Raw genomic sequence first — 15,807 nt, forward strand, 5'->3', positions numbered from 1 at the left:
TCCAAGGTGCACATTTGAAGTGGCCCCTGCACATACTATTATGTCCCATTGTGGACCACCAATGGACATTTATTATACTCCGGGGTCTTTTCAGACCCCGGAGTATAATGATCGGAGACCCAGGGGAGGATACAAACATAAAAAAAAATGTTTCTTACCATTCCTGGGCTCCGGTGCACTCCCTGCAGATCTCTTCAATGTTGGACCAGACATCACCTGACCCAGGCCGGCGTCGCAATGCATAATGATGCTGTTCTGGGCCACATGACATCACCAAACAGGCCTGGAGCACAGGAGAGGTAAGTAACAGTGTTTTTTATGTTCCCTCAACTCTCCTGGCCCTCCGATCATTATACTCGGGGGTCTGAAAAGACCTCCAAGTTTAATGATAGCAGTGTTTGTGGGGTTTGCTGGTCTGTGGTTTTACCGACCCTCGCTCCTGCAGGCAACTGTGAGCAAGAGTGAGGTTCAGTAAGTAAATAAAGCCTGTTACCTGCTGGGGTTACTCCAGCAGGTAGCGGCCTATTAAAAAAAAAAAAAAGGGCCCTGTGGTAGCGGCTACTGCTGCTACCCCGGTAGTTACATCTCTGCTGGAGTGATTGTTGAGCAGCTGTTGAGAAAGCCATCATATGTGGTGATTCCTCATATTACAAAGGTAACCATACACATTTTAGCCCGTATCAACTACTACAGTCATTCAATCTGGCCAGACATTTTAGATAACATCTTGCAAAGGACAAACAATCTATCTGGTAATGTTCTGTCAAATATGAATGACGTCATTGTGGACTTTAGTTGTGTGTTATTAGTTGGCTCAAACAGCCAACAATTTCGCTGGAAGCTAATTAGCATATGAATAAAAATGGGCTCATTCAAAAACTACTGACGCGATTTGCATACAAAAGGTACGTGTGAAATAGCCTTTCTAAAGGCTATGCAAGTATATGTTTAGTTAAAAATGACTTTTCTCAATGATAGAGCCCCTTTAACACTGCAAATATAAAGTATTACTGACTTATATACTGTATATGATATACAAATTTTTCTAGCATATGGATTTCCATTGAAACTTTGGTTGTGAAACATAATTTAACCCAAAATATAGGTATAGATCTCACCTGTGCATTACCATAAGGCACCAGTGTAACATTCATAATATCATTCAACATTAGCCAAGTTGGGAAGAGTTGAAGAAGAACAAATTTGCGGCAACCTCCACAATAGCTCTCATAGTAGACTTCAACCTGTACAGGTGGTTCATTGCTCTTTTTAAGGTCCTTGTGAGAATAATAGTCAATGCACTGTTGTTCTACCTGCAAATTTAACAACACATATTGGTCACACTCCCATGAACAGTTATCATTGATATTGATTAGAATAACAAATGCATTCTTGTCTTGTTCCTCTTTACAGTGATACACTATAACTTTCATTTAAAGCTGTACTTTACTATGTGAGCACAAAGGACATCAATGGCTAGAACACATTTTCAGAATTCTTGATTAAGTTTTTGGAGCCAAGACCAGGAGTGGTTTTACACAGTTTAGTTTTTATTCCCATTTAGGGAGCCTTCACACAGAGTTTACACTCCGCTCATTCTGAACGTAAACTCGTTTAGAATGAGCGGCGTTAAAACAGATCCCATTGATTTCTATGGGTGCCAGCATACGCGCGCTCCCCACTGAAATCAATGGGAGGCTTTTTTATTTTTTTTTAACCTATTGCTTTCAATGTCATACGCGCGTGTCACATTGAAAGCAATAGGTAAAAAAGCCTCCCATTGATTTCAATGGGGAGCGCACGTATGCTGGCACCCATAGAAATCAATGGGATCTGTTTTAACGCTGCTCATTCTGAATGAGTTTACGTTCAGAATGAACGGAGCATAAACTCCGTGTGAAGGCTTCCCAAACACTTAATTTTCTTGAAACCAAACATTTTGATCAGAGCTTGCCGGTTTCATTACACATGCTGTTTTTACTTGCATTGACTTGTGCTGTTTTTTTGTACACCAATGAAAATGACTAACACTGTTAAAAAAAAAAGGGTCCTAAGGGTAGTAGCTTGCTGTAAATTTAGGTTTAATATTACCTTAAAATGTATTTATATAAACATCTTTATATATTTCTTTTACATATGTACCATCCTGCACAGGACTTGGGTGCCACTGCTAGGGGTTAATTTACTTTACTTTACACTCTATCTTCATCCTTCTCCAGGCTGCAAATTGAGCATAAATCACACCCCAATACAGACCATGCACCTCACATATATGCTGCCACCACCAATTATATTCAGGACCAATAGGAACCCAACACATACAGTGAAGGAAACAATAATTTGATCCCTTGCTGATTTTGTCCACTGACAAAGACCTCAACAGTCTATAATTTTAAGGGTAGGTTAATTTTAACAGTGAGAGTGAGAATATCAGAAATAAAATCCAGAAAATGGAATAAATTTTATAAATATTTTTGCATTTTGATTCCCTACCGACCATTAAGAGTTCTGGCTCCTACAGACCAGTTAGACGCTCCTAATCATCTCCTTACCTGTATTAAAGACAGCTGTCTTATATTGTCACCCGTATAAAAGACTCCTGTCCACAGACTCCATTAATCAGTCAGACTCTAACCTCTTCAATATGGGCAAGACCAAAGAGATGTCTAAGAATGTCAGGGACAAGATCATAGACCTGTACAAGGCTGGAATGGGCTACAAAATAATAGTAATACCCCTTGATAAATTCTGTGAGGGATGTAGTTTCCAAAATGAGGTCACTTTAGCATTTCCATGATACTGGTATCCTTGGGGCTCTGGAAATGCGACTTGGCACCCAAAAACCATTCCAGCAAAATCTGCCCTCAAAGTGCCAAATACCCTATTTCCCCGAAAATAAGTCATCCTACAAAAGTAAGACATAGTAGAGTTTTTTTTGAATTGCCTAATATAAGGCATCCCCTGAAAGTAAGACATCTCCCAATAATAATAATCTTTCTGTGCATAGATTGTATGAAGAAAAACATTGCCGGCTGAACACTGTGCGATGTTCGTGTGCGCAGGTATGCCGGCTTCTGACGATGCTGCGATACGTTGTATCCACTATTCCTGCTGCTGTAGTATGAGCTGGGAGATGCCCGCTGTGCATACACTAAGCCAGTGGTTCTTAACCTTGTTTGAGGTACCGAACCCACCAGTTTCATATGCACATTCACCGAACCCTTCTTTAGTGATAAATCAAATATGATTTATTTCCAAATTCAAGACATAGGTATATGGTTTTTTTACTGGTACACAAAATGAACCGTGCATAGGGCCTAGGGTTCGATCGAACCCTGGTTAAGAACCACTGCACTAAGCATTGTATGTGGCGGAGGGGTCCACTCTCCCAGCTCATCCCACAGGAACAGTGGATGCAACGTACGGTATCACAGCAGAGGCAGCAGCCGGTTATCCTGTGCACACGGAGCACCGCACACAGCGTTCAGCCGGCTGCAATATTTTTCTTCATACAGGAAGGACATCATACAGCAAAGACATTGTGCAGCAAAGACATCTCAGCGTAGCGCAGTGGTGGCAGCAGCACACAAAAATAAAATAAGACATCCCCTGAAAATAAGACATAGCGCATCTTTAGGACCAAAATTTTATATAAGACACTTTCTTATTTTCGGGGAAACACCGTAGCACTCTTTCTATTCTGAGCCCCACCATGTACCCATACAACAGATTATGACCACATATGAGGTATTTCTGTGTCCAGGGGAAATTGAGTGGTGCTTTTTCTCGTTTACCCCCTTGTGAAAATTAAGAAGTTGGGGATAAAATTATATTTTAGCCATTTTTAGCTTTCACGTTTCAATGTTAATAAAATCGGTGAAGCAGCTGTGGGTCAAAATGCTCACTATACCCCCTGATAAATTCCTTGAGGGGTCACTTTTAGAAGGTTTCCACTATACTTCTAGTTTAGGGACTAAAAAAGAAAAGCCCAAATTCTCTATTCCTATATAATTATGTAAAAAAAACAAACAAAACATACTTATATTTATAATAAAACTAAAAGTTGACCTGGCTACAAAAAGTGCTTAGTGTGCGAAACGATCATCGCCTGACGCTATTTACGTGCCTCTTTTCTTATGTTTGCTATTTTATACATTGTTTGGAATAAAGTGGACTCTTTTTTACAGATCCTGGTGAGTGCCCCCTCTTTCCTCTTTTTGCACTGTTGTATGGATTTCTTAAAGGAGTATGCACCCCCTATTAGGTTCTTTTCAACACCTCCATTTTGTTGTTACTGAATAACTGAAGGATGAATTAGGGCGTGCCGCGCATGCTTCTTTTTTGGACGATTGCCAATAAAAACATTACTTAATCCACAAGGTGAATGCCATGGAAAACAGAAACCAACAGAAGGAAGTAATGTAATGTGTGCCTGGATGCAGCTATAGATTTATTTCGGCTGGATATCATTGCTGGCTGAGTGGTTTTGCTGTTACCACAAAATAATATCCAGCTGAAATGAAAGGACTTTCCAAACCAGTTACTGGGAAAGCACCTTGGCCACTTTACAAGTCAGCTGAAACGGAATTGAAACATCCTCTTAAATTCTTAAAGGGAATCTACTAGAGATGAGCGAGTACTGTTTGGATCAGCCGATCCGAACAGCACGCTCCATAGAAATGAATGGAAGCACCTGGTACTTCTGCTTTGACGGCGGCCGGCCGCTTAACCCCCCGCGTGCCGGCTACGTCCATTCATTTCTATGCGAGCGTGCTGTTCGGATCGGCTGATCCGAACAGTACTTGCTCAGCTCTAGAATCTACCAACACCACTGGTAAACTACTTAAATGCTGTTGTAGGGGCTATAATGGCTTACTGGACATACCTGTTTTTAGAGTCAAAGTGCAATCTTAATCCCTATGTAAATGACCTGTGCCTCTTAGAGCACCTGTTTTTGCCTGTGGTATCAGAACCTGCTGGTGCTGGGTGGCAGCTAAAGATAAAAATGGTTGCTTCATCAGGCACCGCCACACACTGGATGTACTCAACACTTGTACACAGGTTAAAAGTGGATTTTTTTTTTGGGGGGGAGAGGTAACAACATTTCATTTTGACAGAAAAAGGATATGTTCACTATTACATTAACTGCTGGCTAATGGTTGTGTCATTTACCTCTAACTTACAGCCGTTTGTCATGTACAAGTCCTCCAGAAGCAGAGACACTGAGACGAATTGTAAAATAGTGGCAGTGGGGCTTTGCTTTCATATTCACACGCACATTACTATCTACTGTCCAAAATCTCAGTCTTCAGAATGCACAGTATGGTCTCTAATATTACCATTTTCACTGAACCCCATTCAATGGAAGTTACAGTATGTTGGCTCCATGTGCAGCCACAATTTTCCAGTGAGCCATACCTGCTTGGATTTGAGAAGAGTACGGGGTTGTAATAGCCAACAAATCACATTTTTATTAGTATTTGCTGCTTCTCTAACTCTTATGGACTTTGATGGAGATAACGCTTTATGTTGTAGTGTCTCCTGATGTTTCCCTGACCGTTTAGACATCTATGGCATATCTTGTGGCTATTTAAATGCCTAAATCTCCTAGAAGACTGAGGCAACACACATTGGTTTGTTGAATTAACCGGTGTTGCAAGGCTATAGTCACACGAGTAGGCTGAAAACAGCTGTGAAAAACCTCCATTTTTAACAGCCACTTTGCACCCAAGGGCCACCCAATTTCAAATATCCTATATACATTTGGGGGTAAATAGAACATGACCTATATTTTGACAGTCCATTCCAATGAAGCATCAAAATAATTGTCATGTGAATAGGCAGCAATAGCATAGCATAGCATTTAATGTTGCCGTTTGACATCAGTTAAAAAAGAAAAGACATCACACGACCGTTATTCACAGTTGTATGAATGTAGCTTGACTTATTCTTCGGCCCATGTTTTACTGATAGCACAAAGAGGAAGAAACATTATTCCTCTGGTCAAGATCTTAGTGTTTACTACCTTCTTTTTAACCACTTCTCCTTTCCACTAAAATCTTAAAAAATGTGTTTGTGGGTCTGCAAGAATTCTTACCTTATCTACACCTCGCCTCATCCCACAATTCAACCACCCATCTTGTGTGTCTGTTTGCCTCCAGCTTCTGCATCAACCGATGGTATTTGGAGAAGGAAGGATCAGACATGTTGAATTTTACCAGACCCATTCTGGAAGGTTCATATCCACCAGAAGTTTTTGGAATGGACTTATTCTCTAGGCATATTCAGCTGAGCTGAGGAGTTAGTAAAAATAGCTGTTGGATGAACAAGTCTTTCATCCACAGCTATTGGAGGTCTATAAACATCTTAATGCTAAGGCCCCACGTGTCACAACCACTGTTGGATGTCCATTGCAAACCGCTAGCGGTGGGTCTCTGCTTTCAACCTTTGTGCACAACAATAATTGACATGCTACATGCTCAAAACCTGCAGCAAAAAGACACTGCGCTGTGCGTTTGTTTCTACAGTGTGTGGATGGGTTTTGCTTAATATGGGGCCTTTGTCTAAGGTAGTTCTATGGTGCATGCCCCCCCCCCCCCCTTTCCATGCCATTGGGCTAAATGTGTGGCAGTCTGATTAGATTAGACTAAATTCAGACTACTGAGGTGCCTTGAAGAATATACATTTTTTAAAAGGGATTCCATCATTAGAATCCCTTTTTCAGGTAGTACCACGTGTAATAGCCTTAAGAAAGGCTATTCATCCCCTACCTTTATATTTCTGCTTCACGCTGCCATTCCGTTGATATTCCAGTTTTTCCCAGTATGCAAATGAGTCTCCAGACAGCACAGGAGGCGTTTCCCCTGTGCTCAAACAGCACAGAGGGTGCCCCCTGTGCTGCCAAAAGACTCAACAGTGACGCCTCCTTCTTCTACAGCCGCACCTCTCCGCCGCGTCCTTCATGTAGTCTTCTTCCAGCAAGCCTACATTCGGAATCTAAATTCCGCGCATGCGCGGTCGGCTCCTCCATTGGGCTTCGGGCAAAGATGATGGCACATGTCTGTTCGGCCATTTTACTGTTGCCTCTTACAAGCGCAGTATGCTCATGAATGGCGGCACGGAGCAGAAGTATAAAGGTAGGGGACGAATAGCCTTCTTAAGGCTATTCCAATGTGATATTACCTGAAAAAGGGATTCTAATGATAGAATCCCTTTAAGGCTGTCTTGTACCCCAGCTGCACCTGTTTTCATGGATCCTCCCATAAATTTGAGTGTAAACATCACCTATATTTTGATGGTCCATTACAACAGACCATCAAAATAACAATCATGTGAATAGCCCCCATTCACTGACATTGAATTTAATACTGTAGCGTGACATCCGTGTGAATGTAGCTTTACTCATATGACACTGTTAAAGAGGCTCTATCAGCAAAATCATGCTGATAGAGCCCAACATATGCGTGAATAGCCTTTAAAAAGGCTATTCAGGCACCGTAAAAGTTATATTAAACTACCCCCCCCACCACCACCGTTTTAAAATAAAACCCTAAAAAAAGAATATGATCTACTTATGGATCGTGCACGCTGGGCGGGCATTCAGGGTGTGTCTTCTTCTTCATCCACGCCTCTTCTTCCTCCGATGTCCTCCGATCCCGTCCTCCTCCGACGCTCGCGAACTGACATTGATATGAAAAAATGGCCTGGGCGCATGCGCAGTAGCATGCGGCTTCTACTACGGCTACTGCGCATTCACCCAGACCATTTTTTTTTATCAATGTCCATTCACAAGCGCCGGAGGAGGACAGGATCGGAGGAAGAGGAGGCGTGGATGAAGAAGATGGCGCACCCTGAATGCCCGCCCAGCGTGCACGATCCGTAAGTAGATCACATTCTTTTTTCGAGTTTTATTTTAAAACGGGGGGGGGGGGGGTAGTTTAATATAACATTTACGGTGCCTGAATAGCCTTTTTAAAGGCTATTCACGCATATGTGGGGCTCTATCAGCATGATTTTGCTGATAGAGCCCCTTTAAGCTACTGGTGCCTCCTCTGTAATAACAGGTAGGAGGATGCAGTTAGTCATGCAGCGTACACAGGAAAACTTCAAGGTTCCACATCCACAATCCTCCCTTGTAACACTGTCATCTCCTTCCTTACACATAACTTCTTAGAGTGGAGACACAGTAGGTTATCATTGACAACCCAACACTAATGGGGAGTGGAAAACACAACCTTCAGTCACATGTGCTGTCATTACACAGAAAGACCTGGAACAGCGTATTGTCACATGAGTGAGTGCTCCAGAATCAGGTCAGGGGATTTCCAATAAACAAATTTGGTTAGTGAGTGACGGATCATAATGAGGAAGACTGGTTAAAGTTTAGCTTACGTAACTCCTTTAGCACAACTAAAAACTGGTGGGAACATTTTAGTAAGGATTACCATGCAGTTCACATCTGTGCTTCCCCTGATGATTCAGCTATATTAATACCTGGGAAAACGTGTTGGACTCACCTATTCTGTATATAGTGGCACAAACTATATTCTCTATTGGTGATCTAGCTCTTTGACATAGGAACTATTTACTTGATCATATATTTACATTAATGGACAGGAGTACGCCCTTCTCAAACTGATGCAATCATTAAGGATTCAGTGGTCAGTAATAATATAAGAAGGACCGTACAGGTCATTGGTCAGAGACTAGCGACCAATAGACTACGCTAATCTCCAACCACTTGTTACAACATCTTGAAAGGCTGCAAATTTGCATATGACTTCTGGCACACACTGTGGATATATCCGTCTGTCAACCCCGAACCCTGTCAACCTATAGTGACAGTAGCCTATTTGGAGTCTGATCACAATAGCCTTATATTTTAGATTCACTTAGATGTCGAGACCCAGATTAGGTTTTTTATAATAATTTATTAAAAATTAAGTTTTAATTGAGTATCTAGTTTTTCCTTTGTGGTAAATTCAGCTTTTTTTTTTTTTTTTTTTAATTTTTGTTTTAATTTTTTTTTTGTATCAGGATACAGTCCATTTAGTGGGACTCACCTCTCTTTTGCTCACTTATGTTGTTAAAGACAATCCCATTCGCTTGTATTGGTCTGTTTTTCTATCAAAACAGATAAAATGGACACATGTATATCCCCATTGACCCCCATTGTTCTTAGGATGGATTAGTAACAGACACTAAGAAAACTCCTATTACCTTTCTGTTTTTTTTGCGTATGGGATTTTAACAGATAAATAAATGTAACTATGGGCACTGTTTATTACACAGGAAAAGAGTTATCTGCATGTTGCTGAACTGCAAATTTCAGAAAATCTACAAAGTCTTATATTTTCTATATAATAATGGAGGATTATGTAGATAATCTGTTTTCCCATAGTCCAAACAGCAGCACAACAGATGGGGTATTCCTGCCCCTGCGTGCAATCAGGACAGGTGGAACTTTTACTCAATCAAAGAACCTCCCCTATAAGAGGTCACCAGACCTCCCCCTCCTCGTGTTAGTTCTAAAGTAGAGATTTCCAAACCCTTCAGAAAATTAACAAGCCAAACATACAGGGAGGGAGCTTTGTGCTGCTGTTTGGACTATGGGAAAACAGATTATCTACATAATCCTCCATTCCCCATACGTCCAACACAGCAGCACAACAGATGGGGAGGTAGCAAGAAACCCCCCCCTAGGGTGGGACTTCCTGACAAACTGATGTCAATACCGAGCGACCGAAGGCAGCCGCCTCCGCGCTAAAATCGTCCAACCTATCATGTCTCACAAAAGTTAAGCGAGAACTCCAGGTCGCTGCCGCACAAATCTGGTCCAGGGAGATGGAATATCTCTCCCCACATGTCGTGGCAACTGCACAACTAGAATGTGCCCTTAAAACTCAGGCGGAAGTAGGCCCTGAGTACTGAATGCTTGAGAGATGGCCTCCTTGATCCATCTCGCCAATGTTGCCTTCAAGGCTCTACACCCCTTGTATTTTCTGAAAAGACTTACCAGAAAGGTTTTCTGGGTCGACGGGACTTTTTGGAATAAATCCCGGGAGATATCTTAATTGTACCCTGTCTGGAAGAATAGTAAATACGGCTCAGAGGCTGCTAAAGCCTGCAGTTCTCCAGTACGCTTAGCTGATGTGACGGCTAAGAGGAATTCCACTTTGCAGAAGAGGAACTTTAGTCCTATGTCTTGTAGTGGTTCAAAGGGGGGCCCACAGAGCCCCTGCAGTACCGTAGCTAAATCCCATTGGGGGATTAGGACTTGGATTGCGGGTCGGAGCCACCGGCCCCTCTTAAGGATTAACTTACCAACGAATCTTGAGACAATCTTATCCCTAATACGGCTGAAAGGGCAGCTACATGCACTTTTAATGTCACCGGGGTGAGGGCTTTCTCCAGCCCGCTTTACCAAAACTCCAATACCGTCTCCATAACTGGTATTGCACGTTGATTCTCTGTGCACCATTGCTGGTAAATTCTGCCAATCCTCATGTAGCTTCTATTCATAGAATCTGCCCTTGAGCAGGCCAGTGTTGTCTGCATGGCCTGTGACAATCCCCCATGTCCGTATAGGGTGTGGTCAACCTCCAGGCTGTCAGGTTGAACCTCTTCAGGTCCTGGCATAGCCACTTGTTTCGGGTTACCAGGTTGTGAAGAAGTGGAAGCCTCCAGTAATTCCCTCGACTCATCTGTATGAGGTGGGTAAATCATGCCCTTTTTGGCCAGAACGGTATGATGGCAATCACCCATACCTGGTCTTGACTGATCTTGGCCAATACCTTCGAAACCATGGGAAGTGGAGGGAAGATGTATGCCAGCCTGAACCTCCAAGGTATTGATAGGGCATCTACTGCCAAGGGGTTGTCCTCCTGGTAGAGGGAACAGACCCTCTCCACCTTGGCATTGTACTGGGTGGCCATCAGATCCACCTCGGGGAGACCCCTCATCCGAGTCAACTGACGAAAGACCTCCTGGTTGAGGGACCACTCGCCCGACACTGCTTCTCCCCTGCTGAGCTGGTCTGCCAGCACGTTCAGATGTCCCCTTATGTGCACCGCACTGAGGTGGCTTAGATTTTCCTCAGCCCAGGAAAAAAATCTGATCTGTTAGCTTGAAGAGGGAGGGGACCTCATCCCTCCCTGCTTGTTCAGGTAGAGGACCACCGTGACGTTGTCCGTCCTGACTCTGACCGCCTTGCCGCGTAGATCCTGGGTGAAGTATAGCAGGGTTCAATTCACTGCGCAGACTCGCGCCAATTCGATGACTGAGCAGTCTCCAGTCGGCTCCATGTCCCTTGTGCCAGGGTCTCCCCCCGATGCGCTCCCCAGCCATGGAAGGAGGCATCCGTTGTCAACAGGGTCCAGTCGGGCTGGACCGTGGACATCCCGTCCTTCAATAGGGACCACCATTGCAGTGATCGACGGGTACTGATGGACAACTGGATAGGCTTCTTCAGCCCTGAGGGGCTGCGACTCCAAACCTTGAGGATCTCGCTCTGTAGTGGACGCATATGCTCTAGTGCCCATGGAACTGCATCTGCAGCTGCTGACATTAAACCTAGGACCTTCATTGAGGTTCTTACCCGAACCTCCCGCGTATCCGCCAGATGTTGCAACGCCCGACAAATCTACTCCTTCTGACTGTGAGGGAGAGATATCTCCATCTTCTGAGAGTCCACAATGAACCCAAGAACTGGATTCTGGTGGTGGGGACGACTGCCGAGTTTTGACCATTGATCAGCCCGCCTAACTCTTCTAGGAAGGCGATAGTGATCCTTAGGTGGGCCGCGAGAACCTCTGTTGAGTGGGCCTTTAACAGCCAATCGTCTAGGTACGGTATGATGAATATACCTTGGAGCCGAAGAGCTGCAACGACCGGGGCCACGACCTTTGTAAAGGTGTGGGGGGCCGAGGATATTCCAAACGGAAGAGCTGTGAACTGCAGATGACACAGAGTACCGTTCAGCACAACCCCGATCCTCAAGAACCTTCTGTGTGGCGGAAATATCGGGACGTATAAATATGCGTCCCTTAAATCTAGGGTGACAAACCTGTCTCCTCGGTGCAGAAAAGGTGTCACTGACCTGATAGTTCCCATCCGGAAACGGGTCTTGAGGACGTATTGGTTGAGAAATCTTAATCGACCACCATTCTCTGACTCCCGATGTTTTGGGTCCCAAAAACACTGGAGAGTAAAATCCGGTCGATTGCTCTGCCAGGCACTGGCTCTAGAGCGCCTTTGTCCAGGTATCCCTGAACAGCATTCTCCAGAAGGATCTGCTTTTGAACACAAAACGCGGGTTTACACAAATTTGTCGGGTGGGTGAGATGTGAACTTTATTTTGTAGCTCGAATACACGAGCTGGAGGCCCCATGGGTCCTGAATGTGACGGCTCCATGCCACCGAGAAGTGGGAAAGTCGACCTTCCACTGGCAAAGCGGATACCAGGGGAGGGGGGAGTAGACGTCAGAAGGTAGTTTTCTCCTTCTCAGGCTCTCGGATGGTGTGTCAATTTATACCTCCATAATGGTATCCAGCTCTTTCCAAAAGAGCCTGCCCGGCTCAAACGGAAGTGCGCACAAGTAGTATTTGGAAGTACTATCAGCCCTCCAGGGCTTCATCCACAGGGGGCGTTTTGCGGCCGTGGCTAATGAGATAGCCTTCGCCGCAATCTTCACTTGATACAAACCTGCTTCTGCCAAATAATCCACTGCTACGGAGGTGGAGGATAGGAACGCCAGAAGATCATCACAGGGAACACCTGTATAGATATCTCTACACAGAATAGATATATTACCTCGCAGGAACTGAACGACTTCTCCTGTTGAACTCCCACGGAGGCCTGCGCAGATGCTGCAGTATAAATTCGGTGCAGGGAACCCTCTGCACGCCTGTATATCGCCTCCTGGAGATTTGAGCCATCTTCTGATGGCACTAACGTGCGCCTCGATAATTTAGAGACAGCCATATCGACTCTTGGGGGACGACCCCAATGATCAAATTTGTAGTGACGCCGACACAGTAGGCGTTAGTCAGGCAGCCCACAGGCAGATGGCACAGATGGAGAAGGCAGATCTAGCCTTCGGGTAGAGTACGAACAGTATAGAACTCTAGACCCGGTGCACTTAACATAAAAGTCTGTTTCCTTACAGACAGCAACACGAAAAAAACTCCCCTTTTTTTTTTTTTTTTTAAAGGGACTTGTTCACTCACAAAAGTAGTCTTGGTGCACCTTAGCTTACCTCACCAGAGCTGTGGGAGTTGCTGGATAACTCACTGCCATCTCATAGGCTGCAGTTCCCATTAGCTGCGCTTTAGGGCAGCGGGAAGATCCGGCCAGATAGGTGCGGTAAAGCCATAACAATCGCACAGGGCATCGCAATAGACATGCACAACTATGCACTAAGCATAAAGGGAGCAGAAGCTGACACACAAATTCCATGCCTGTGAACTGTAACACAGCTAGGCACCTACAGGCCACAGTAATAGACATAAGTGCTCACACTATGCACTAAGCATGAAGGGAGCAAAGGCTTCACACAAATTCCATGCCTGACTGTAACACAGACAGGCCATTGCAATAGAAATGAGTGCTCACACTATGCACCAAGCATGAAGGGAAGCAAGGCTCTCACACAAATTCCATGCCTGCCTGTAACACAGACAGGTACATACACACCACTGCAATAGACATAAGTGCTACACTATGCACTATGCATGAATGGAGCAAAGGCTCCACCCAAATTCCATGCCTGACTGTAACACAGACAGGCCATTGCAATAGAAATGAGTGCTCACACTATGCACTAAGCATGAAGGGAAGCAAGGCTCCCACACAAATTCCATGCCAGACTAACACAGACAGGTACATACCGGCTACTGCAATAGACATAAGTGCTACACTATGCACTAAGCATGAAGGGAAGCAAGGCTCCCACAAAAATTCCATGCCTGACTGTAACACAGACAGGTACATACAGGCCATTGCAATAGACATACAATCGACATAATAGAGTGCCCATAGCAAAAAGTATCAGTGCTTTTAGTTTTCAGAAAACACAGAGGAAAGCTAGGACTCAGCTTACCTTATTGGGCAGTGAATGAGCTGCGCACAGCTGAACCATCAGACACCCTGCAAAGCAGGTAAGACAAAACCTAAATCTTTCTCTCAGAAGGAAAGAAAGAGAAGGAAAGAAAGGGAAAGAAGAAGGAGCTAACAGCCACCTTCTTCCGATCCCGGAGGAGGCCACAGGCCTCCTCACCACCTGTCCCTGTCCGCAGGACAGAAAAAAACACGAGGAGGGGGAGGTCTGGTGACCTCTTATAGGGGAGGTTCTTTGATTGAGTAAAAGTTCCACCTGTCCTGATTGCACGCAGGGGCAGGAATACCCCATCTGTTGTGCTGCTGTGTTGGACGTATGGGGAATGTCCTGTATATGACTCTCCATGTAGTGTGCAGTAGCAATGTATATGGAAAGTTAAACAGTAATGTGAAAGTAAATGTAGCTGAGAGGAACAAGTAAAGCAAGTACTAAGTAGTATTAAAGTCAAGGTATTTGTCTCACCTTACAGGCTTTAGCAATCTCCCAGGAGCTGCACCAGTCTTTTGGAGGGTGGTCGCATGACTGCTGAGAGTAAGCACCTGCAAAGTACAAAGTCAAGAGAATGACAGCGGATTTCATTGTGTTCTGTAAACTGCAGCGTCTGCTGAGGAAACTAGAAGTAACTTACTTATACACACAAGACCACTCCCTGCAATCTCAGTCACTTCCTGATCCTCCCACGTTACACTTTGTAAAAAATACAGTCTGTATCCAGAATGAAAGAGGCTCATCTCATTCTATGGAGATAACAGGGATTTATGTTCCACTTGTGACGCTTCACCAGAATTTAGCCATACTAAACAGTTCACTCATGCTAAATAGGAATCATACAGTTTGTTTTACTATAACAGTCTCAAGTAGTACAACCTAAGACCTTATTTACACATCTGTTTTTGGGCGCGCATATTTGATCATCTGAAGAAACTCTATTACCATGGCTAGAACACAACCAGAAAATAAGCAGAATGGAACGCTGTCCATGATTTTCACAGGCATGTGAATAAGGCTCCTTGTAGCAAACCGCAGCTAAAATAACAGCAGAAAAAAACGCAGTGAGGCTGATGCCCCACGTTGCAAAAACACAGCTTCTTTTGTTGTGTTTTTTTGAGCCAAAGCCAGGAGTGTATTGACCAGAAGGTAGAAGTATAAGAACTTCCTATTTATTTCCCATTCCTTTTGCAGTCATTCTTAGCTTTGGCTAAAAAAAAAAAAAACCCCGCAGCAACAAAAAAACGCATCGGCAACAAAAAAAAGCTGAATTTTCACGATGTGAGGCCTCAGTCTGAAACTGTAAAACAGTCACGTGACCGATGAGGCCGATCAGCGACTTCAGTGGAAGGGATACGGGATGTCAAAGATGGCAAACAGTTTCACTTTGAAATGATGTTAGAGCAGCAGGATTGGACTACGCTGGGAGGACAACGGAGCACCCGGGAAAGGAGAGTATGATTTTTTTAAAAAAAATTTCACCTCCCCCGAGCTTTTACAAAATATATAACTATAGCAGGAAAAAAGAACACAAATGGGAGGGCACTCACCACATGGCAGAATATCTTCTTAAAAACACAGTCCTTTATTTAAAGTGCATTAAAAATATTTCCAGGGAGGGAGCAATAGCATCATAGGCAAAAAGGCAACAGCCGTTTCACGCTCTCCAAAGCGCTTTCTCAAGCCTTGTGTGCCTTCTCTG

The 15,807-nt window shown here is 44.1% G+C and overlaps 1 protein-coding gene across 1 annotated transcript in view; it reads right to left on the bottom strand.

Moving 5' to 3' along the window:
* The window catches only part of IFI30 (IFI30 lysosomal thiol reductase), a 38,752-nt gene extending 24,042 nt beyond the window's left edge, over positions 1 to 14,710 (bottom strand). Inside the window, exons 1-2 of the mRNA XM_075283667.1 lie at positions 14,580 to 14,710; positions 1,119 to 1,313 (exon numbers count right to left, since the gene is read on the bottom strand). Coding sequence (XP_075139768.1) covers positions 1,119 to 1,313; positions 14,580 to 14,696 — 312 coding nt within the window. The 5' untranslated portion in view covers positions 14,697 to 14,710. The remainder of the gene's footprint in view (positions 1 to 1,118; positions 1,314 to 14,579) is intronic.
* Between the last annotated feature and the right edge of the window lie 1,097 nt (positions 14,711 to 15,807).

Source organism: Leptodactylus fuscus, chromosome 1 (genome assembly GCF_031893055.1).
Source record: "Leptodactylus fuscus isolate aLepFus1 chromosome 1, aLepFus1.hap2, whole genome shotgun sequence".
In the NCBI taxonomy this organism is placed as follows: domain Eukaryota; kingdom Metazoa; phylum Chordata; class Amphibia; order Anura; family Leptodactylidae; genus Leptodactylus; species Leptodactylus fuscus.